This window comes from Podarcis gaigeae (assembly GCF_964106915.1).
Source record: "Podarcis gaigeae genome assembly, chromosome: 6".
In the NCBI taxonomy this organism is placed as follows: domain Eukaryota; kingdom Metazoa; phylum Chordata; class Lepidosauria; order Squamata; family Lacertidae; genus Podarcis; species Podarcis gaigeae.
Window position 1 is genome coordinate 49,357,942 of NC_139682.1, and position 23,319 is coordinate 49,381,260.

At 45.8% G+C, this 23,319-nt stretch overlaps 1 protein-coding gene and 1 long non-coding RNA gene across 3 annotated transcripts in view; one reads left to right on the plus strand and one right to left on the minus strand.

Annotated features, from left to right (window-relative positions):
• The window catches only part of HYI (hydroxypyruvate isomerase (putative)), a 155,436-nt gene that overhangs the window by 5,080 nt on the left and 127,037 nt on the right, over positions 1-23,319 (minus strand). Inside the window, exon 1 of one of the 2 annotated variants that reach the window (XM_083742278.1) lies at positions 986-1,264. The exons of the other annotated variant lie outside the window; for it this stretch is intronic. Within the exon in view, the coding sequence (XP_083598404.1) occupies positions 986-1,184 (199 nt within the window). The 5' untranslated portion in view covers positions 1,185-1,264. Of the gene's footprint in view, positions 1-985; positions 1,265-23,319 lie in introns of those variants that run through there. 2 annotated transcript variants of the gene reach the window in all.
• On the plus strand, positions 17-19,761 carry LOC310846180. The gene is made up of 3 exons (XR_014565183.1): positions 17-690; positions 9,405-9,516; positions 19,726-19,761. It is a non-coding gene; the product is annotated as an uncharacterized lncRNA (long non-coding RNA).

The following is a 23,319-nucleotide window of genomic DNA, read 5'->3' on the forward strand; positions in this document are numbered from 1 at the left end:
ACATACACTTCAGGTTACATATGCTTCAGGTTACAGACTCCGCTAACCCAGAAATAGTACCTCGGGTTAAGAACTTTGCTTCAGGATGAGAACAGAAATCGTGCAGTGGTGGTGCAGCAGCAGCAGGTGGCCCCATTAGCTAAAGTGGTGCTTCAGGTTAAGAACAGTTTCAGGTTAAGAACAGACCTCCAGAACAAATTAAGTTCTTAACCCGAGGTACCACTGTACACACACACACACACACACACACACACACACCAATTGCAGGGGACAATAGTAGGAAATAGATGTCTGCCATAAATGATACCTGCTGTCCTATATGTCAGCTAAGTGCTACTATGTTTGGGGTCAGGAAGAGGTGAGAGGTACAGAACAAACAGCTTTATTTGCTTGGTCTTTGGCAAGCAGAAGAGCAGTCTATAACCTCTACTAGGAATATCTTCGATTGAAACAACCACTGTTTTGAGTGCAAGGGAAAAGGCCATTCTAGGAGGCAGCAGGGCTTGGGGGGGCATGAAAATGGACCCATATCTTCTCTCCAAGCCTGTGAAAGAGACATCCAGTGTACAGTGAAGTGAGAGGGAGGTGTTGGGCACCATTTTGGGGGCCAAGGTTGATACAGAGAAAGAGGAAAAGAGGTGATGGACTTTGCACCTGCAGGAAACGGTAGCAAGTTTCAACTGGTAACAGGTGAGGTCTACAACTTTGTTTAAAAAAAAGTGGTCAGAGGCTCTGTACCCCTAAAAGCTGTACAGCAGCAGGCAGAAAAGAGATTTAGTGTTTCCAGAAAGATGCAGAGACTATTAAGCTCTACCTGCTGACTTCTGCCTTTCTGCCTGCCTGCCTGCCTTTTCTCTTTCCGTGAAAAGCCGACCCCGTTGTAGTAGTGCCTATGGAGGTCATGGGAGAAGGCTGGGTCCGGGTGGGGAGACCGTATTATGTCTGCGAGGGAAGGGCTCTAGCCACGGGCAACTCGGTCGGGTACCTGGCGGGGCGTTGAGCAGGACCAGCTCCAGCCTGGCCTTGTCTGCCGCCTCTCGCAGCTCCTCGGCGCTGCAAGCGTAAGGGGCGCCCAACTCCGCCGCTCGGAAGCCGGCCTGCGCAGCCGCCTCTATGCGCTGCGGCAGCGTCGGCTTCTCCTGGAAGAGCCACGCCAGGTTGGCAGCGAAGCGCAGCGGAGCCATGGCGGACAGCGCAGCGCCTGTGACACCCAGCAAAGGCCGCGAGAGGAGGGGAGGAGGCGGCGCCCACGCCCCCGGCTGGCAGGGGAGGTGTCCGGGCGACAAGCCCTTGGCGCCCGCTGCGCGCTGCTGCTCCGCCTCCGAGGAAAGAGGCGCCGCAGCAGGAAGAGAGCGGGAGCGCGGACGCTCGCGCCGCGTGGGAAAGAGGCGCAAGGGCCTGCGGGTCGCAGTCTTGCCGCGAGAGGGCGTTCGCGGGCTCTGCGCCGGCTCTCTTGCCCCTCCACCCACCCCGTTTGCATTCTGATGTATCCAGAGAACACGTGTCGCGACTCGCATCGGTCGGATCATAACACCTGTAGGGATAGAAGGCTTATCCTCATTTTGAACTATAAAAAAAGCTTCTCTCGACCAGACGGGGGGGGGGCATATTCTTTTCATATTGTATAAAAACATCTCCTTTGGCACATCATTTCCTCTGTCCATAGGTGATCATACACCAATGTGCACTACCTTTCCTTCCCACATGGATGATACTACTGTATTTCCCAAGAATGCATGTTCTTAGATTCCACTTGCTCTGTCCTGGCTGGTTATCCAGCCCAGCATCTTGCTTTTCCACAATGGTCCACCAAATGCATTATGACAAGTCCATAAGAACAACATGAGCACAGCAGTCCCCTCCTGCTGTCGTTCCCTGGCAACTGTTATTTAGAGGCATGGTGCCTCTGATCCTGACGCATATAACCATTGCAACTCCTAATCATTTATTGCTTTGTTCTCCGTTAATTTGCTTAATCCCCTTTTAAATCCATCTAATACCTGTATAGTTCTTCTCCTTGCTCAGAAGGTAGACCAATACATGCTTTCCGGCCACAGCTTGTGCAGGAAGGAAACACAGGTGGAGCCACCGTAGCTCAAGCAATCAAGCCAAGCCAGGCACCACAAGGGAAGGGAAAAGGCAGATCCTTGCCAGAAACTGCTACCCCACAACCCTGCCCCTGACTCCCTTAGGTCTTTTTCCAAATAATTATTCAAAGTCAAGGACATCTCAGAGACACGGATCTAGAGACTGAACTTAAGTGGGGGGTTTTTTGCTCAATACCCTGCAAGAAGATTATACACACCCTCCTAAACATGCACTTTGCAATTCTTAGCTGCTCTGCGGCACTGCTGTGCCCAGCCTCTGCTTTGCATTTTGCACACGGCTCCTCTGTGGCCCGATGCATGCTGTTTGTTTGCTTTGAAGTGATGTATAATCTGCGCTGATAATTAAAGAACGTCATTCCAGGGTTAGTATTTATTGATACCAATTTAACTCGCCTCATACATCAAACACCAACCATCCATTGAAATCCCTCGTGAATTTCTGCATCCCAGAGACCTTGTTTTCATTACCCAGAACTGACAGGAATGACTTTTGGGGCACTGGTTCTTCTGCTTTGCCTGAGGCTTTGTATAGGCCACCTTTTTCGTCCTTCAGCACAGACAGAAGCAATTGCTGCTGCTCTGGATTAAATGGGGTCTGCAGTAGGGCAGTGTGATGCTTTTTTATATTATTATTGCTACATATTGTATGTGAGCAAGTCTCTTGGGGTACAGGTTCAGGGCTCTGGAAATTTGGGATGCATTGTATTAAGGAACAAGTTCAGTTTTTAGACTGAATATTTAGTGTAACTAATGTTTGCTGAATCAAGCTCCTGATAGACATAGACGAGACAGAGACTGTTTCAGTCTCATGATGGTCCAAATCACAACCCAGGGGATTTGTGGCGCCAGCATAAAATGGCCGTTTAGGCATGGAATTGCCCAAAGATCACACAAATCCTACACACCCCTTTGCACCTCTTTCTCCTCCCCTCTTTCTTGTTCATCTTCTGCTTCTGATTTAACACTTATTCAGGCAACTAGCAGAACAGGAACCCATCAAAAGAACATAAGGAGAGCCTGCTGGTTCTAGTCCAACATCCTGTTTTCACAGTGGCCAACCAGATGCCTGTGGGGAAACCTGCAAGCAGGATCCGGGCGCAAGAGCCCTCTCAGTAGCTCTGTCATGTCACTGCACCGCTGCAAGTACAGCTGCCTGCGGCTGATGGGAACTGTAATCCCAAACATCTGGATGGCACTATGTCATCAAAATCTGGTCTATAAGGCAAGGCTGTCCATCAGTTGGCTCTCTTTACATAAACCAAATCCCCCTCCTTTATCTATAATCAGAAGAATATTTTAACACATGAAAAAGCCCTGCTAGATCAAAGCAAATGTCCATCTGGTCCAGCATCCTGTTTCTCACAGTGTCCAGCTAAATGTCTTCAGAAACCTCACAGGTGGAGCATAAAGAGCCCCCCCTTGTTGCCACCCCCCCCCCAGCATCTCGGAAGCAGGCAGATTCTGAATGAAACTCCTAATAAAAAATAGCTTTATTTAATTCCTGCCCCTCCCAATACATATTTAAGATCAAACACGTCTTTTGTACCATGCTGTAAGCATTTTGGCCTCTTTCATGTCACCTTGCACAGAGTGCCCTCTGGAACGTGTTTCTGAACATTTGCCCATGCCACCTCACTTTAAGCAACCTCTCTATACGGTTGACAACTTTGTCAGATACTATTTCTACGCACCAATTCACTGGCTTTCCTCTTAACTTCTATATATATATGTATTATTAATCTCCACCTGCCTTATGTTTTTTGGGGTTCACTGAGTGAACTTGACGGTGTGAGACATGTAATTATTAAGTGATTTTCCATTTCAGAGACATCATTTCACAGTTTTGCACATTCATTTCATACATCAGATCATATAAAGCATCACATGTTCTCGAAACTCCATATGCACAACAGTTGCTTTCTATAACCTGAGGCAGGGAATAACCCAGGGTGTTGCTTCAAGCAGGTATTTTGAATTTTTTTGTGAATATCTACAACATTATTATGGGACTGTCACCAAAAAGGGATATAAATAAGGAGGATGCAGTTTATCTAGGCTTCAGCACATAAATCACAGAGAAGGCTACAGAAGTAACTGGTTTACTGGTGAAGATTCTCCAGCTGTTCAGAATAAGCTGCAAACACCACATATGCATACACAGTGTTGTGTGTTTGTGTGTGTTTGCTTTGCTTTGTTTTATTAATTAACCATACAGGAAGCCTTTATGGCTGAGGTCGGCAACTGGCAGCACCCAAGCTCAGTTCAGCTCCTGGACAATTGCCAGTTGGCCCATAGACCCATTTCCTCCCTGTTGTTATTCCTTCCCTCTCACTTGGCAGACTGCTTGCTTGCCTGCTGCTGCTGCTGCTACAGCAGCCAGGTTGGACTTAAAAGCCCGCTCCCAGCATGTGGCAAACAAAAGGAAGAAGAAAAGCAGGAGAACACAGCAACCATCCATGAATTTGTCCATTAATTCTGCATTATCCAGAGACAACTCTTGTGTTTGTGTGTGTGTGTTTGTGTGTGTGTGTGTGTGTGTGTGTGTGTGTGTCCCCATGTGGTTAATGGTTAACAGTGACTCAAGCAGTTTCCATACCTTCACCTCCCAAGCCTTTTGGAGTAAGCTTTCTGCTATCATGGAGGATGTAAGCTATCAGTCCATCCAACCACAAGGGAGAAGGAAAGGCAGAATAAAAGGTGGGCACAGTTTCTACCTAAGGAAAGCATGCTCTGTCTGCAAGTAAAAGCTTCCTTAGCTAACAGGATTGAGGCCCAGAACTTGCCCCCAGCCATTCCTATCTGCTAATTAAGGCACTGACATCTGCCATATGGCTAGTCAATGTTTTCTGTGCATTTTTTGTTTCTCCAATGCCCTCGGGGAATAAGGACTTTAAATTACACCCTGGGCTTGCCCTCCTTTTCATTGGACATTGTTTTCTCTTAGCCTGAGCTGAGTAAGCATTGGCAAACAAGCAGTCAGCCGTTCTGCTGTTTGTGTTACCCTCAGAGAGGTTAAAGCAATTTCCTTCTTGACTTAGGGAGGTTCATTACAACATTGTATGAGGACCCCTGCAGTGATGGGATAACTGCTGTATAATTATGTAACTACCGTAAAAGCTTTGCTGAGATTAGAATATATTGTTTGAACTGATTTAGTGCACCGGCTATGTTGCTCTCAGCACACAAAAGGTTGTCCTATTGTTCTCTGATATTAGGCGAAAGCTTGCAAGCTTGTCAATTTACTGCCAATGAAATAACTCAGAAGCTGTAACAGGAAAGTGTTCCTTAAAATACACTCCAAGGAGGAATGCAACAGCCAGAGAGAAAACGAGATGAAATGCTGGGCCACTAAATGAGATAATACTGTTTAAAAGAAGCAAAAGGCCAAGTGGAGGCCACAGGGTGAAGGACTGCAATTTAGAGGAAATGCACAGTAAAAATATACAGAAATCCAGAGAGGCTAAAGAACTATGAAAAACAATATCTAAATGCACCTGGAGTTAATAAGGAGCTTTTTCTGCAACAAGAGGAGGCTTGTTTTCTCCAGATGTCATTGTTGACTAACTCCTTGGCTGCTTTCCCTCAAGCTGGTAGGTGGAAAGGCATAGCACAGCCTCCCCAAAGACCTACTGGTGCCAGTGAGAGCTCCCCCTCTCCACACCAAGGCTAACAGCAGTATAGGGAGAGGGTGATCTTGGAAATCACAGCTGAGAAAAGGGTTAAACCTCACCACCACCTGTGGTGTGGCCCCAGCAAAATTACTAAATTACTAAATTTAAAAATCAACCTGGCATGCTTTCCAATGGTGCACTGTCTAGCTGACCGTAAGCTTTTGGTCCTGCTACAAGTGGACACCCCAGGCTATCTACTGCCATTGTCTTGGCCACACCCACTGCTGATGTGCAGTCCCACCTCCCAGGAATGGCCAAGAGGCAGGGGAGCCCTCAAGCCCATCCTCATATGGATATACCTGTTAGGAACATTTGCAGAATTCTGCCTCATTGTAGAGTGCGGGAATAGATCTGCTCCCCAGGGGAGCTGCAATTCAGGGCACCAGGTTGGCAAAGGCTAGGATAGATGGCCTTTGGTGTCTTCCAAGCCCTGTATTTCTTTCTGTGCGAGGGGCACCTGCCCACAAACCCTCCACAGTGGTTTGATTTTAAATACAGCAGGCTCTGCTTCCTTGCTGTCGCCCATTCAAGCCAATCTTCTGGAAGGAAATGAAAAGGGCCTAAGGCTGTACTCATTAGTGGGGCTAGACCACCTCGGCTGCCCCCTGGCACTAATTATACCACTGTGTACTAGGAGATGCTGCAGCTCAGCCGTACCCATCAGAGATGCGGAGGGTGAGAAGCACCGAAACAGTCCAGCTCTCTCTTCTCCTGCTCATTACAGTAACACTGGCATGACAGCCAAGCGGAGAGGGGGTGGAGACAGCACAGCGCTCAACTGGGTCTCCAGGGCACCTGGCTAATCCATGGCATCTAGTTCTGTCTTTAGTAATAGGCAGCAGCCCATAAATGCCAGCTCTCCAATTAGTCCTGGCCCCTGGCCCCATCACTAAGGAGGATCTCCTTCAAACCAGTAGGGGACAAACAAACAAAATCATTTGGCTCAGAGGGAGAAAATCTCACGGAGCAGTTGAGAGAGAACCCAGGGCTGCTTTGTTGGGGATGATAAAATGGGATGGGAATCCCCCTTCATATGTTCCTGAGCTCGGCAGAGGTTGAGAGCAAAGCCCCAAGTTCCTGTAGGCCCAGCCCCCAAGGGTTGCTTTTCATGTTACTTCTGAAGATGCAGCTGTGCTTCCCTGAGCAAATGTCTGCAGATGGGTGCAAATGTTATGCAGTACAGTATCTGAATCTGAGTTAAGACCTGTGAAGGGCAAGGCTCTGCCAGTAGTCCTGCATTTTGCAGATATGGCTTCTCAGGTAGCTGTGGGCATGTCTTGGGTTTCTCAGTCGAGTGAAGCAGCACTACTGCAGCAGCACAGTAAGATCACCACTAGCAACTGGGAACACCTGGAAGGCTGGGGGAAATGTCTCACTGGGTAAAGGGACCCCACCCTCTTTGAACTGCACTTAAGCCAGGCTGGCATGGCCCCCTTGGAAGACACTGGCAGCTGGGAAGGTGAGGTAAGATTGCAAGATTAAGCAAACCATCTAAGAACATCTAAGAAATTGACTTTTTGTGTTTAGAAAAGTGATGGGAAATACATGAACGAACAAGTAACGGGAAAAGCATATGAATGATCTGCATGTAAATCAGGATGAATGCTTATTGCCATGAAACTGCTCCACAAACAAATCGGAAGAAACATTCAATAACGACCAGATAGAATCTAACCTCCGCATAACCTTTTGCACAAGCAAATTAGGATGGATGTTCAGTAAACAGGTCGTCAGAAGGAGATTTTAGAGGGTGGAGCTAAGAAGAAAGGTAACGAAACAGGAAGAAGCAAGAAGGCAAGAGTTAGACTTGGGAGGCATTGGATTTAGAAACAAGGCGAAAATGAAGAAAAACAGGGTAACAAACCTAGTGGTTTGGTGGAAAAGTTGGGTAAAGAAGGGAGTGAGTCAGCCAAGGGCCAGGAAGGTCAAAAACATGGAGGAAGGAGCTGGATATTGTTTTTGTGGAGATGTTAAGGAAGGTAGGAGAGGATATATGCACTGGGAGGACATTCTTTCCTCCCATTCATCTCATCCTACCAGGTACATAGGAAGGTTGAGGATTGTGTGCAGCCTTGGACTTTCCTGAAGAATGTATGCTGCGTTGAGCATTGGTGGACCCACTGACTGACCTCTGAGCTTCAGTGAGTGCCCCTTTGGCAACTGCTAGAAATAACCAAACCTTAGGCTACATGAATTACATAGGACAAGTGGGCAGACCCAAATTTTCAGTGCAGTCTATATTTTATTATAAGCAAGGAGTTTGTCCCATGTGGGGTATTGGAGAAGTGAATCACATTGCAAGGAATTGCATTTCCACAAAAAGTGGCCAGGTGTTAGCCAGATGTATCCAAAGAGGTGTATTAATTAGTTTCCTGGGGAGCTAGTCCATAACAGCTCATTAATGGAGAAAGTGTTTGCTCTTTTCAGTTAGACACTGCATATTTTATCGTAAATGAAGTGTCTCAGGTGACACAGAAGTAAAATAACTAAATTTGCACAGATGCACAAACACACACAAACTAATGTCTGTTGATATGTAACTATGCAAGTTTTGGGGCTGCATAGATAGCTGTAGATCATCTTTCATCAAACATTTTCCTATACTGATATTAACCCCAGTGGCTGGGGTGGGGTGAGGTGAGGCGAGGATTGTAATTTTAAAATGTCCTGTTCCTTTGAAATGGCACATTTAAAAAGTCAAACACTAGAAGTGAAACACTCCCCCTCCTTCACATAAATGTCAATGCTCGCATTGGAAAATATAGCATTAGATCTAGCCCTAATGCCATTTGTGTTGAACAAGGTTATGTACTGATGCAAATATGCTATGTCACTTCAGATAAATGGTAGCCTAATCAGAAATAATGTGAAATATGTGACACAATGCATTGAAGAGTAGGCCTGCAAATTGCAGTGATGACCTAAGAAAAAGAGGATCTTGTGTCAAACAGCGTTAAGCCCTAGATCCCTTCATGCTCAGAAATTAGGACTTCCCATTCAGAGCTCCTGTTCTGCAAAGGCAGAGCAACAGAAGCAAGTGGCTGTGCCCTGAACGGAAAACTGAAAGGAAAAGGAAGATGCATGGCTTGAAGATCTTGCAGATGTGATTCTAGGGAAAGTCTCTGTTGTATGGTCACTGGAGTGTGTGTGTGTGTGTGTGTCTAAGAGATAGCATGGCTGGCTACCTCTGATGTCATGTTGCCTTAATCAACCTCAAGGTAAGCAGTGCTGGGTTGGAAATCACAATCATGCAGTCTGATGTCCTCCAATGTATCAGGATGTGAAAGCCATGTCTGGCTTTGATGGTACAAGGAGCATCTCGTTAAAATTGTGAGACCTTTTCTCTAACCCTCACCAAATTTCTCTGGCTAATAAATGGACCTTAAAAAGCAATATTGTCAGCAGTAGAAACTAATGTTCAGAATGAGAATCTTTCAGGACCAAGCCAAAGAATCACCTCCCTTCATTTTTCACTAAAGGATCCTCACTGGATGGAGAGAACTCTATCACTATAAAATAATTTGGGGGGGAGGGTTCAGTGGGGATTTAAAAGAGCTTGGATAGACTGCCAAGCCACACTATCCTTCCTCCTTTTAAACCAAAATGACTTTATTCCTCCTCTCAGAAAAAGAAAATCTGCTCAAGCCTTGCTTTCTGCTTATGAACTTGGATTGAAGCCCATGACCGACCTTCATGATCCTAATGGCCTCTTCTGCTGCATAAGCAGTTTTCTACAGGTGAGTGACTTGGGTCAATGTGTGCAAGGGGATTAAAAAACAAGAGCCAGTGGGCTATCCATTAAAGAGCTGCAACTCAATTAAGGCTATTGATTAATCAATGAGCGCAAGCATGACTCCACTCCTCAGCAATAACAAAAATCTTGGCTAGTGATGGACAGCTGCAAATTATAGAAAGAGGAGCTGGTTTTCAGGGCAGACCATGAATGGTGGTAAAGGGGGTCTGCTGAAGATCACCAAGGGTCTAGTTAGCCAGACATGATCTTGTCAGGCCTACTACTAATGACGCCAATGATTCTCACTTCCCTTTTATTCCAAAACAATTACAACTTTTCAGATTGTTGCTTGCGATGAAGAGCTAGAAATGTAACCTTTTCCTCAACTCTGTGAAGAGTAAAGTTGCCAGATGCAGAATCTGAACTGGTTCAGGTATCTGCATAGGTAAAGCATACATTTTAATAATAATAATAAAATAATAATAATAATAATAATAATGTGGTTTTTAAGATTTACTCAGGTCCAGTCTTTTGCATTACAGCCTTGTAGTAACAAGGGAAGCCAGAGCTATTGGAATTTCCCATTTACTGCTTTAAAATATTGGAACCCTCCAGCAAGCTTGGTCGCTAAGGAGAGCTACAAGTTTCAGGCTGCAGGTTCATTGATATATGGTCATCCATGCAAATCCACACCTTCAATGGCATATTTATTCTATGGTGATGGGTTTTCCTCAGGGTCTGGATTGTGTTGAGTTTTGGCAGGATGATAGATACACATCAGGCAGAACAGAATCCATTGCAATCCCCCCCCCCCCGAATTCCGTGTTGGGCTGTACTTTTCCTTCCGTAGTTTGATAGGAGAAAACAAGCAAATTCACAAGCAGAGCTAACTATGTTGTCATCAGGTCAATGAGCAATCTGGTGCAATGTTTTGCCAAAAGTATTTAGAATTTGTGCTTAGAAACCCTCACCTGTTTACAACTCAGTAAGCACATTCTCACATTTGGATGTTTTATATTGTCACCATTTTATTGTCATGCAACAGCTCATTCCCAAACCACTAAAGTATTCAGAAATGCAAAATTCAGTACTCGAGGACAAAATTGTCATTAAGTCCTGTTCCTGAATATAATGGTCTGTAATTTGCCAACTGGACCAGTGCAGTAGCCCACAGATTCTCTCGGTGTTATTTATATTAGGTTTGTTTATATTTATAGGCCACTTTTCTATGCAAAGGACCTTGTTTGGCTATACAACAGCCAAATAGTTCACAATAATCACATCACAAAACACTGATTACAATATGATGCAACCAATCATGAAACAAGACTAAAAACTAAAAAGAGCAATCACTAGGTAAATTCAGCAGACCTCAGAAGATCAGAAGGCATGATGGAACAGACAGAGTTTTACTGATTATCTAAAAATGTCAGCCAGCAAAACAGTAAACCAAACTCATAATGAGAGAACAGATACTGTGCTTATTGAATAGGTACAATGTTCAATACATAGAGCTGGAGGATGTTTTGCTATTCCAGTGCACAACAACATGGAACTCTGTCTTCTACAAACTCTAGCCACTTCAAAGCAAACACTGAGTGCAGTGGTAGAACGACATTTTGCTTTGCATATTGTAGGTCCCAGGTTCAATCCCTGATATCTCCAGGTAGCGCTGGAAAAGACTCCTACCTGCAACCCTGAGGAGCTGCTGAACTGGGTGGGCCAATATTATGGCTCAGTACAAAGCAGCTTCCTATGTTCCAAGGGATCTCCAGGGAGCCAGTGTGGTGAAGTGGTTAAGAGCGATAGACTCATAATCTGGGGAACCGGGTTTGCGTCTCCGCTCCTCCACATGCAGCTGCTGGGTGACCTTGGGCTAGTCACACTTCTCTGAAGTCTCTCAGCCCCACTCACCTCACAGAGTGTTTGTTGTGAGGGAGGAAGGGAAAGAAGAATGTTAGCCGCTTTGAGACTCCTTTGGGTAGTGATAAAGCGGGATATCAAATCCAAACTCCTCCTCCTCTTCTTCTTCTCCTCTAAGGATTTACCATCTCAGCCCAGTATGCATCTGCCCAAAGAGTGCCCTAAACTTTGTTCTTGTGCTGGTGGTGCGAACTAGATGTGTGTGAATAAGCTGTAAATGCAATTTAATGAACCCTTGAAATCTCTTAATTGGAGATTCCAGGATCTCCCTTATCCTGTTCCTTCAATGAGGGGCTGGTTTCTGCCAATCCTCATCCCGCCATCCCTTCCCTGAAGATCCAGATCTGCTGCATGAGTTCTTATCCCCAGCGCCAGATTATATGGTTAAATCGGCTGCAAAAACAAAAATGCAAGACTTTGTGCTAGCAAATGTCGGGCAGAAATATCAAAGGAAGATGTCAATTTAGCCCATTAGTGTTCCAAGCCATGGACACTGTCCCTGATCTTTAGAGCTTATACCTCAATCCTTGGCAGGCAGCGATGATGAGTCCTGGGCCTGGAGAGTACGTGTACAGAATTATCCTAACCAGGTTTATTTGGAAGCAAGTCTCATTAATTTCAATTTGCATCCAGTTTCAAGTAATTATGTTTAGGATTGCAGCCCATGTCTGACTGGTGATTTAGAAATGAAGCCTTCTCCAGAGCTGCAAGAGCGTGACGACTGTCAATAGCATGCAAACCTCTGACCAATAAGTCAAGGGAACAAGGGATTGCCAAAGGCAATGTCCACTTGCACCCTTAAATACCAGAGATAGGTTGAAGCCACTCTGCTTCCTATCCTGTTCCTCCACTGTTTCTCCTGCTGACCATCCTCTTCCTCCCGATCACAAGTTCAGATTGTGTGTGCAATGCGAACATTGCGTGAGATTGGCTTAAGTAGCAAATTTGGGGCTTTGTTTCTTTACCATCTGGTACCTGGGCCTGACAGTTCATCTGCCACAGTTCCCCTGCTAGCACTGTGGGCACCTGTTACTGCAAATCATTCCTGGACCTCTTAAATGATGAAATTCTCACCCTTCCAGAGGGAGTCTAGAGGCTGGATGGTTTTAATAGGACTCAGAAATAACCATGTCATTGAGCCCAAGCAGATGCCCAGCAGTAGACTCCAGCCAACCAATAGCCTGATGTAGTTTAGGCACCCTTAAGTCAATTTGAATCAATGGACTTTGTCACATCTACACAGGACAAGGCAGCAAAAGCTGGAGGTGAGAACAGAAAAGCCATGATCTTTAGCTGAAGGAGAAAAGTCCAGCAGCCCAAGTGTGGCTGTGAGCCAGGAAGGCATCTGGAATTCTTCCTGAAGAGAATGGCTAGACTCCCTTGCTGTAGACTTGCTTTTGCCTATCTAGCCATTTAATTTTTTAGTCCAAAGGCTCCCTGGCCTGAGGAATGCTGTGAAGCAGGGAAAGTGCTACGGACAGATCAAAAGGCCACTTCAGTATCAGTACTTTTTATTAGCTCAGCGGCTCTTTCTGATTCCGGCCTGGCTCTGCTCTCCTTAACAGGAGTAATAAAAAGATGCCATGCACTCGCAAGGTGCCCAGGGCTTGTAGTCGGTCCTTTGGATTGCGAACCTCGGCTTGGGAGAGGACAGAGGAAATAACTGAATGCCCAGCCTAGCCCCTGTGGCAAAGGCAAAGCCATCGTCTGCTTTGCTTTTGCGTCTAATATCCTGGCAAAAGGGATGAAGGACTCTGCAGGGAGATCAATCTTGTGGCCCTCAATTTATTAGCTCGCTCTTATCTCTGGCTATATTTCAAAACACAGCTTTGATCATTTTCGTCTTTCTTTTTCTCTCTTTCATGCAACATGATTTAATTTAAATAGACTTTTCTGTGGGCATGAGCTGCACATTCAGTGAAGAGTTGATTCCAGCACAGCAGTAAAAGAGGCCAGTGGAAAGTATTTGTAACTGGGTGCAGAGCCCTGCAAGGTTAAGAAAGAAAGAGGGTAGAAGAAAGTGGCAGGCCGTCACTGGCTTAACCCGCAGCTGGGCATCGGCAGGACGGCTGCTGATTATCCAGCAGTGCTCAAAAAACTTGTAAGAAGCCTGGACAGTCTGCTTCTTTGCTGGATGATTTCTAGCAGAGAAACAGCAAGGGAGAGGGGGTATTAACCCTTTGCTTGACCTGCCACTTTTCTGCTGCAGCAGCTCCACCACCCCAAACAGCAGGGATCAAGTGTTTAGGGTGTGCTTAGGCATTCTCAACAAGACCAGGTGTGAGCTTTCTGTTTGAAAATTATCAGACGTCCAGAGTTTGATACTGGAAGGAAGGGGACCTGGCAAAGCAGACAGAGAATGCTTTGTGTACTGGATGGTGCTGTGTTCTTCAGAAACAGAGAAAGTATTTCTGTCCAGGTGAGATCCCTCACCTTACCGCCTATCTCCCGATGAGGGTGGCCAAGAGCTGTAGCTGATGGAAACAAGTCAGATGGACTGATAGCAGAGACCAAAGGCAAAGCACAAACCACCTCAATCCAGTTGTTTGTGGTGGTGATCAAAGCAGACTTGACAGATACCTGAACCCGTCCATCTCTGGAAACTGTAAGGCAGCAACAGGTCTCCTTACTGTGGACAACAGGGGGAAATTTGCTTGGGGCAGTCTGTCCAGCTCTCCAGCCTACTCAAAGTGGTGGTGATGAATCGCCAGTCTGTGGGCCTGATCCTGCTCATCAAGCCTTTCCCATCACCCCTGGCCTGTAACCAGTGGTCACTGGAAAAACAAAAACTAAGTGTTACTAGGAACTCTCTCTCATCACAGTAGATAGGAACACCCAGGAAACAAAGGAACATTCAGTGAAGGGGGGAAAGGTGCTAACATTCCAGTGACTTATTTAACTACTAAAAGTAGCAGGTGCTTGTGATGTCAGCACTATGATCCCACACATACTAAAAAAGTGGCTCTTCCTTCAGTTTCACCTAGATAAAGCAGCTATGCTCTGAACTTCAGGGATGTAGCTCAGAAGGTCGCAGCTTCAGTCCCCAGCATCTCCAACTAGAGTTGGGGAAAATTCATCTCTGAAACACTGGGGGACTGCATCCAGTTAGTGTGGACTGTGATAGCCAACATGGTGCCCTCCAAATGTTGTGGACTACAACACCCATCATCCATGGCAATTGTCCATGCTGGATGGGGTGATGTGAGCTGTAGTCCATAGCATGTGGACTGTAGTCCATAGCATCAGGTTGTGATGTGAGCTGTAGTCCATGGCATCAGGTTGGCTACTACTGGTGTACACAATATGGAGCTAGATGGACAAATGGTTTGCCTTGGTATACGGAAGCTTCCTAGGAATACCTTGGGACTTGTAATAAATATTTAGGACTTGTTGATTCAGTAATGTAAGGGCCCTGTTCAGCTAATGCACATTCAACAAGACCCCTTGAAATAATCACCAGAGAAGCTGACATGTGTTCCTTTAATAAGGAAGGCATGGTACAAATTGGGATACATTAAAAGAGAAGCAATATTTGTTCCAAATAAAATCAAAACTAAACGGAACTTGACAGTTTCTTAAAAACAGTGCACTGTAAGCAGAATCATTAACTAAGAATAATGTTTAGGATTCAGATTCCATCGGTATATCACCACCCCCATCCAATTCATTACAACTGTAGACACTATAGACAATCATTAACAAGAGTTCACCACTTCATAAATCAGCTGTTTGAGCCCATGCAGACCAAACTTCTTTGGGGTGAACAAGGGGGGGCTTTGGGTAGGTTGTCTGTGCCACCCTGCCGAGTAATAAGAAGGATTTTACCACACATCAGATACAAACATATGGTTTTCCCCAGAGGCCTGCTGTTGAGCAATCCGGTGGAGGTATCTAGACTAGATTTGACCAAGCTGCTTGGAAAAGTTTGGCAGACTGCCTACCTCCTTGACCTTTGCTTCTTAGAGCTAGTCACAGGGGGTTGACTGGGTGGGTCCAGTGATTAGGACTTCCCTGGAGAAGGGGGAGATACCATCTGCCTTGAAGGAGGCAGTGGTGCACCCCCACCTTGGACCCAGAAGTGTTAAACAACTATCGCCCACTGGCAAACATCCCCTTTTGGGGCAAGGTGGTTATTTGGATGGCATGCTTGGAGGAAGCTAATTATTTGGATGCATTTCAGTCTGGCTTCAGGCCTGGTCATGGCACTGAAACTGCCTTGGTTGCCCTAGTTGACGCCATTTATTGGGAGAGAGATGACGAGGAGTGCTGCCCTGATCATCCTCCTGGATTTTTCCAGCAGCTTTTGATATTGTTGACCACAGAATCCTTCTGGAGCATCTCAAGGAGGTGGGGGAAGTGTGCTCCAGTAGTTCCTCTCCTACTTCAAGGGCCATTTCAAGCAAGCAGTCAGAAAGTTGTGTCCCACAAGGTTCTATCTTGTCCCCCATGCTATTTAACATCTATATGAAGCCTCTGGGAGCTGTCATAGGGAGATTTGGAATGAAGTGCCACCAATAGGCAGATGACACTCAGCTCTGTTTCTCTATTCCGTCTGAATCAGGAGATGCAGTTGAGGTGTTAGAAGCAGTGCTCGAGGGCTGTGATGCATTGGATGTGGCCCAATAAACTGAATCTGAATCCTGAAATGAATGTCTTATGTGACCAAGAGGTGAGGAAATGACCTGCCCTGGACAAGATTGCATTGCCCTGGAAGGAGCAAGTCTGCAGCTTGTGGATGCTCCTGGAAGCAACACTGTCACTGGTGACTCAAGTGATCTCAGTGGTTAGGAGTGTCTTTTTCTAGTTACGGTTGCTTCATCACCTGCAGCCCCTGTTGGACAGAGATGACTTAGCCGCTGTGCTCCATGCTCTAGTAACTTCCAGATTGAATTATTGTAATGCACTCTACACAGGGCTGCCCCTGAAGATGACTTGGAACATTGGTTGGTCCAAATGCAGCTGCCAGATTATTGGCTGGGGTTTCCTTCTGAGCACATATAACCCCCTGGTTTTAAAACAGCATCACTGGCTGCCCGTTCCTTTCCAGGCCCAACCCAAGGTGCTGTATGCGAAAGAATGGAAACATTCCCCCTCATCGCAGCATAATCCACCACTGTTCTGACCCATCAATTCTAGCACAGCAGTTTCCTCTACACCTTTCTCAAAAGGATTCTTCATGCTTCCTGGGTTGCCCTTTAGCACATCAGTTTCTCTATTCATTACCCAAATCCCTGAACATTTTCAAATCCAAATCTGTTGACATAACACAGAGTATACAGCTGTGCACCAGCAAAGGGATTGTCATTACTGAGTATGTATCTGGCAGGAGTTGGCATCACTGGGCATATGCTGCAGCCCACACTACACCAGGAGGTGCATTGCCACCTCCCACAGCCTCCTGGCCCTGCTTCTCTTTCCCTAGCTCCCTATTCTCCTTCAAACATGCAAACAGTAACAAGACTGAGGAACTGGAGCAGCACATTCCCCTTGCTGCCTTCTCTCCCTCTGTGTGGTTGTGCAGACGGAACCCAGAGGGAGAGAGAAAGCAAATATGCAGTGGTTTAGAGAGCGCCTCCCACTGAAGGTATATTCTCCAAAGGTACTCCAAAACCTAGAGCCAGCACTAATATCTGCCTATGGATTATTTTATTTTATTTTGGTCTATATCTAGGACTGGGAACTGTTTTTTTCCTGGCATGCCAGATCTATGTCTGCCCTACCCTTTGAAGGCCAAATTCAATAAGTGGATGGAACTGCCTACATGTCAGTCACCTAGCATCCCAATGACATCAGGTGGTGAGCCTCTTTGAAGATGCACTCCCAGCACACCTTCAAAGTGGCTAGCTCCAGAAGCATGCAGCACTTTGCACTGAGACTGCTGCTAAAACAGAGGAGGTCCCCCCCCCCCAATTTCAAAAGTGGTTTCCTTTTCCTGCTCCAGTAAAGAAACAATCAGGAACTCACTTTAAGCTCCCAGTTGCTCCTTTGATGCTACACCAGTGCCTGTCCCACACCTGGCACCACATATGATGTTAAATGTAGGGCAGGTGGACGTGGTTGTCAGGAGCAGCCTGGCAGGCCAGCCAAATTGGGACCCCTGCTGGACCAAAATTGGACCACCAGCTGGAGGCTCCCCACCCCAGCTTATACTAATTGCCCTATTCAATCAATTACATATAACTAAATTGGGAACATACATAGTATCTTTTGCAGATATTTATTGGATAGAATAGTTGCTCTCAGTAAAACATTCCAAACACATACTTTACATTACTTGAATCAAGAAGTACACAGAGATTGTTTGAAACAATGCTGCCAGCAATGAAACTCTTCCATAAGGGAGAGTTCCAATTAATATTTGATTTTTTAAATCCACATGTTTAAACTGTGGTTAATGCATTTGATTAATCATGCCAATTAATGGAATAATGCTTTCAGCTCTGCTTTCAAGTTTTCCTTTCCTTTCCTTTCCTTTTTTTTTAATGACACCAGAAAGACAACTTTTCACCAACCACATTTGTAATTGAAAATTACTTATCTGTAGTTTATGATGTGGCTCTCCTGTCATCAATGTTTCACATTTGACTGCTTCAATGAACTTTAATTTTATTATAGCAGACTGCTTTAAAAGAAAGAAAGCAAGAAAAATAGTAGTCGAATGCGTAGAACAAGTAGTACTTGAATGCACCTATTTAAATCTGCAAATCTGCCTTTTATTCAGAAAATGCTGTTGACCTTGATGTTCCAGTGAGTGAGTGTGAGTGGGGTACAGGGAATGCCCCTTATTTACAATTATTTCACTGGAAGGTGTAACCAATTCTCACCGTCTGCAATGGCACAGGGCAGAATGAGGAACAAGTAGCCGGAGCAGATGATCTTCCACTCTTTCCTGTAAGCACATTTTCCCTGTCCTCTTTTCCACTCTAGTTGGAAGAGCTCAAAATAGCTTTGGCATATGTGTGAAGACTTCACAAGCAGCGCTGCCTGAAAGAGACCAGTTGGCTAGTACAGCCAATGTTTGTGATTCACTTCAATGCAAGAGGGAGCCAGCACCACCATGTGTGTGCATAAACAGGAGAAGCTCAGAGTAGGACAAGTCTGGCAAGTGTACTGAACATCTCCTGGCTTTAAGCATGGGCAAACCAAGCATGTACTCGCATTACATTGGGGAGATATGCCACAACACCAGCGGGAATGCCCACCATATACAACATGTGTTCAGCATAGGAGGGAGAAGGAGAAACACACAGCTAGAAAATATATAACACACACACACACACACACACACACACACACACGCCTCCCTGGAAACTTCACCAGTCGGGCACTATGCTAACAACAATATCAACATACCACTCATGCATGAAGGTATTAACTCATGATGATAAAGACATGCCCCCAGTATGTTTCCTGCATTGCCCCAGACACACAACAAACGCAACAAGAGCCTTATTCAGCCTGACCATGGGAGGGCTGTAGACTTGCCCCTGCAAACCAGGTACACCCGGAACTGCATGCACAATAGGTGTTTGTAATGGACTGACAGAGAAGAGGAAGCAATGCCGCCTGGGTGCTCAGCCAGTGCTCATGCCCAGGATGGAGAGGAGACGACTACAGTGACAGAGGATACTTCCACCTTAAAAGTTGAAGTGAAACACTGTGCACGGAGCGGAAGTTTGTATTGCTTCTGTAATCCTGCACAGCAAAGGTGTTGAAGAGTGGACAAGCACTGACAAGGATAGTTCCCTATCACCCCAAAAAAACCCCACCCTGTCTGCATAACATGGGGCCAGAGATATAGCCCCATGCTGTGTACCCTGTCATTTGAATTATGCTCTGCCCATGTGAGGATGCTGTGCTGTGACTGGTTGTTGAGTTACACCCCATACCCTAACTTTTTTGTGGTGGCTTGATGGTGGGGGCTGTCATCCATATAGGATGGCTGTTTTTCTTTTTTTCTTTTTTCAAAAAGAATTCCCATTGAAGTCAGAGAGAGAGGGATTTCAGCTCAAGGGTTGGGGTAGAGTTTATTTTTCTTTTCTTTTTAAAATTCTCCTTGCTCAGTGATTTGGTCTATTATGTACTCAAATTGCATGGTTATATTACCAAGTCACCTTTTGCTTTGCGGTGCATTTGTCTGCATATTAAGAAAGAGGTTTCACTTGATATCATGGGTCTTCATTTCTTATCCCTTCACAAAGAAGTTGATTAAACGCACCGCTCTGCTTCAGAGCCCCTATGTTAGAAATATCCTCAAGAATGACAGGCACATCCTTTTTCTGTTTCCCAGGTGTCAGTTCATCCTCACTGAGAATGTACAGAGAGCAAATTTCACTGCCAACAGGATCATAGCCAGGGACTGAAGAGGGACATAGGACCTCTGTGTGCTGCTTCTCCTCTCTCCTGCCCACATCCCATTCATGACTCTTCTCCCTTTCAGTTGTTCCTTTGCTGGTGTAAGGGCTCCTCTGGCATATCTGAGCTGTTCTGCTAGTATATCTTGTTTTGTTTTAAAAAGGGTTAATTCAATAAGGGACACTGCACTCCTTAGAAAACTGAGCCTGATATTGTTAACCACGCAGGGATGATTTCATGGGAAGCAATTCATAAACAAAGTCAACCAGTAAATTATTTGTGTTTTCCAATCCCTCATGATTAACCCAGTTAAATTGTTAATTCTAGTCTGCCTCCCATGGCATGCATCACTCAATCTGGTGTTTAAAGACTCGAACTCCCATCAGCCCCAGCCAACATGGCTAATGGCCAGAGATTGTACAAAACATCAGGAGGGCACAAGGTTGGGAAAGGATGGCTTGCACCCAACTACCTGTAAGAAGCAGATCCATTCTGCTGCTCTTCTGTCAAACTATGAGATTTCTGTGGCGAGGTGGCCTGCAATCCCTGAGCTAAACAGGAGAGGGCAGCCTCCACACGCAGTGAAGCAGTTGATAAGCAGAGTGGGTCAGTGGGGAGCAGGTGCTTCTCTCATTCCCCAGGTGACACTACTGGGGACTAGATTATCTTCCTCGGAATGCTTTCACTACTGCTGGGACCTGGAGCCTTTCTGGCCTCCTTGCATGCAGAATGTCCTGGGTTCAATCCCAGGATGTCCAAGTAGGGCTAGGATTGCCCCCTGTCTGAAACTCTGGACAGCCACTGCTGAAGTCATTGTAGACAATACTGCACGAGATGTTCTGACTCAGCTTCCAGCTCCATCCATTGCTCAGGACTCGTGAAAATCTGCCCGCTCCAGGCCTTGCTAATAAATGGGAGCATCAAAAGACTGACAGCTTCTCCTTGTAGTCAGCTCCAGAAATAAACACCAGTAATTACCAAGTACTAGAAATCACTTGATCAGTCTGTGGACGTTGTCAATGTCAGCACAGAGCAAAAAGCGGAGGTGTTTATTGGAATCACTAAGGGGCGGGAGGCATGTTAGATTGTTAATCACTTTTCAGCCCCTGTTGATTATCCATGTGTTTGGGCCTGGCTTTCAGCAGATGGCATGGGGATTACATTAGTCACCTCTGTGGAGCAGCTATTCCTTCATCCCAATGTGACCATCACAAGTAGTCGTGGGGTGCCTCACTGCACCCCTGTACTGGAGTGAGAGAGATCTGGTTGTCACATTACCTAAGCTCAACAGCTTTAAAAGTCCAGCAGTCTAATGGGGATAATATCAGCCATTCAGAAGGAATAAACACTAAATATACTCCAAAACCCCTTGGGATTCTGTCCCAATGATGCCCAGCCTCTGATGCTGCACCCACAAGCAATTTCCAGATTTGCTCTTCCCCCCACATGCCAGACATTCTGGTTTACTAGTTCTGTACAGATCACAGTTCCTTTGGCACAAATGGCAATTAAATCCAACACTAGTAAAAATGTATGCCTTAGTAGCTAAATTTACTTTGTTGTAAAAACCAAGGTTTAGAGAAGGTCCAAAAATTGAATTAGAAGTACACAAATAAGAACTGGGTGCTCTTATCCAGGATCCCTAGGGTTTTCCTGGCCTCAGCATATGAACCACTCACACTAAAATCTAATGTTTATGAGTTCCTGTCCAGCCAACCCCCGTGAGCTGCAGTACAACTGGTAACTAGGATATCAATATTAGGTATCCCTACTTCTTCCTGTATCTTTGCAGAGGGCTGAGCCATTAAGATCTTGGAATAATCTTTTGGCTTTTTAAGTTCCACTGTCATCCTGTCCATGGCATTGGCAATCAGTTTGAGTATGGCTAGGAATTACGGACATCTTTCTGCAATTTGGATGCAAAGGGTGACAAAGAGAAACATGTGTTGTCTTGACTACTCTGGTCTTTTGTCTGTAGCAAGCTAGAGCAGAAACAACCAACATGGATGTTGTTTGCATTCCACCTCCCATCAGCCCCAGCCAGCACAGGCAATAGTTAGAGATGGTGAGAGTTGTAGTCCATCAACATCTTCCTGACTTGGATCATAGATCTATACCCTGTGCCCCTCCAGATATTGTTTTACTGCAACTCCCATCATTGACCATGCTGGCTGGGACTAATGGCAGCTGAGAGTCCATGGGTTCCTCATCCCTGAGCTAGACCATCACAATTTTGATTTCAGTAGGGTCAGCTTGAGACACCTGGCAAAATAATCAGCAAGAACTGGAAGAACCCTATAAGTCACAGCAGGTCCTAGGAAAAGAGAAGAACAGATGATTTTAAAAGCTTCTGGGTTAGTTTTGCCCTACAGCCTCAACTTGTTGCTGTTCCTTTCCACAAACGCGGCCTTACTTAGCAGTAGTTGGCAAGGACTGAATGCTAGCCCCACATGTGTCTTGGTTTTCTTGCCAGAAGCCCTGCATTTTGCTAAGGAGAGACAAACTGGGATTCCCTAACTCTGATTTTCTGGCAGAGATCCAGGGCAGCTGCTTTTTATACCTAAGGCCCCCACAACTGCTTTCTTCCATGGTCAGTTAAAGCTACCCACCCTCTGCAGTGTGACTGCTGCTTCAGAAAGCATGCCAGCACTGTCATTGGAATGACAGAAGCAGGGGCACTCCCTTATCTGCAGCATCAAGACTTTGCAGTCACTACCAGAGCAATTAGCATCTAATTTAGAGTCTTTAGCTGCCATAATCTGCCTCTCACGCTGATTTACTCAGAGCAGGGATAAGAAGGAGTTAGTAATGACCCCAGGGGGATAAGAAGGAACCTGTAGCCCAAGGGCTTTCAATTCACATGGGCAACTAAGGGACTGTAGTGCCAGTTTCTCACTGCAGAGACCACAGGGTAAAGATGGACAAAGAGACCACAGGGTAAAGATGGCTGCCGAAACCAGACCTTTGCTTCCATCTGCGGAATCCCTTGGAGTTTGCTTTTCCCAAGAGACAAAGGATCCAGGAGTCCGGAATCCATTTGCTCCTGCCCAGCACAGCAGCTTCCAGAAGGGGCCTTCCCTTTCATGCCTTTTGGTGTGGTTCATTTCCTGCTGCTCTCTATTTTAAAGTATACATCCCACAAGCCTCCAATGGATCAGGCAGCACAATTTCAGAGAGTTCTGCATCACTGAAATATTTATCTAATTGCCCTTCTGCAGAGGAATCAAGGTCCTCTGTGGGCTATGGAAGTGTGGGGGAGGGAGGAGAGACAGAGGACTCTGGTTTCCCTCGGGGAGCCTCAGTGGGAACATGGATGCAGGCTGAAGACCATCTGTTTGCACCAGCAGCCTCCAGCACACAGGCTGCTCCCACATGCTCTCTGGGTAACACCACTTTTAGCTTTGTCCTGGGGGGACACAACTAGTTCCCAGCGTGAAGGCAACCAGCTATCAACACCAGCACATATGGGAAAAGGAGATTGGGCTCTGAACTCCCTGGCATTCCTCCTTTCTGCCCAGAACCAGCCACT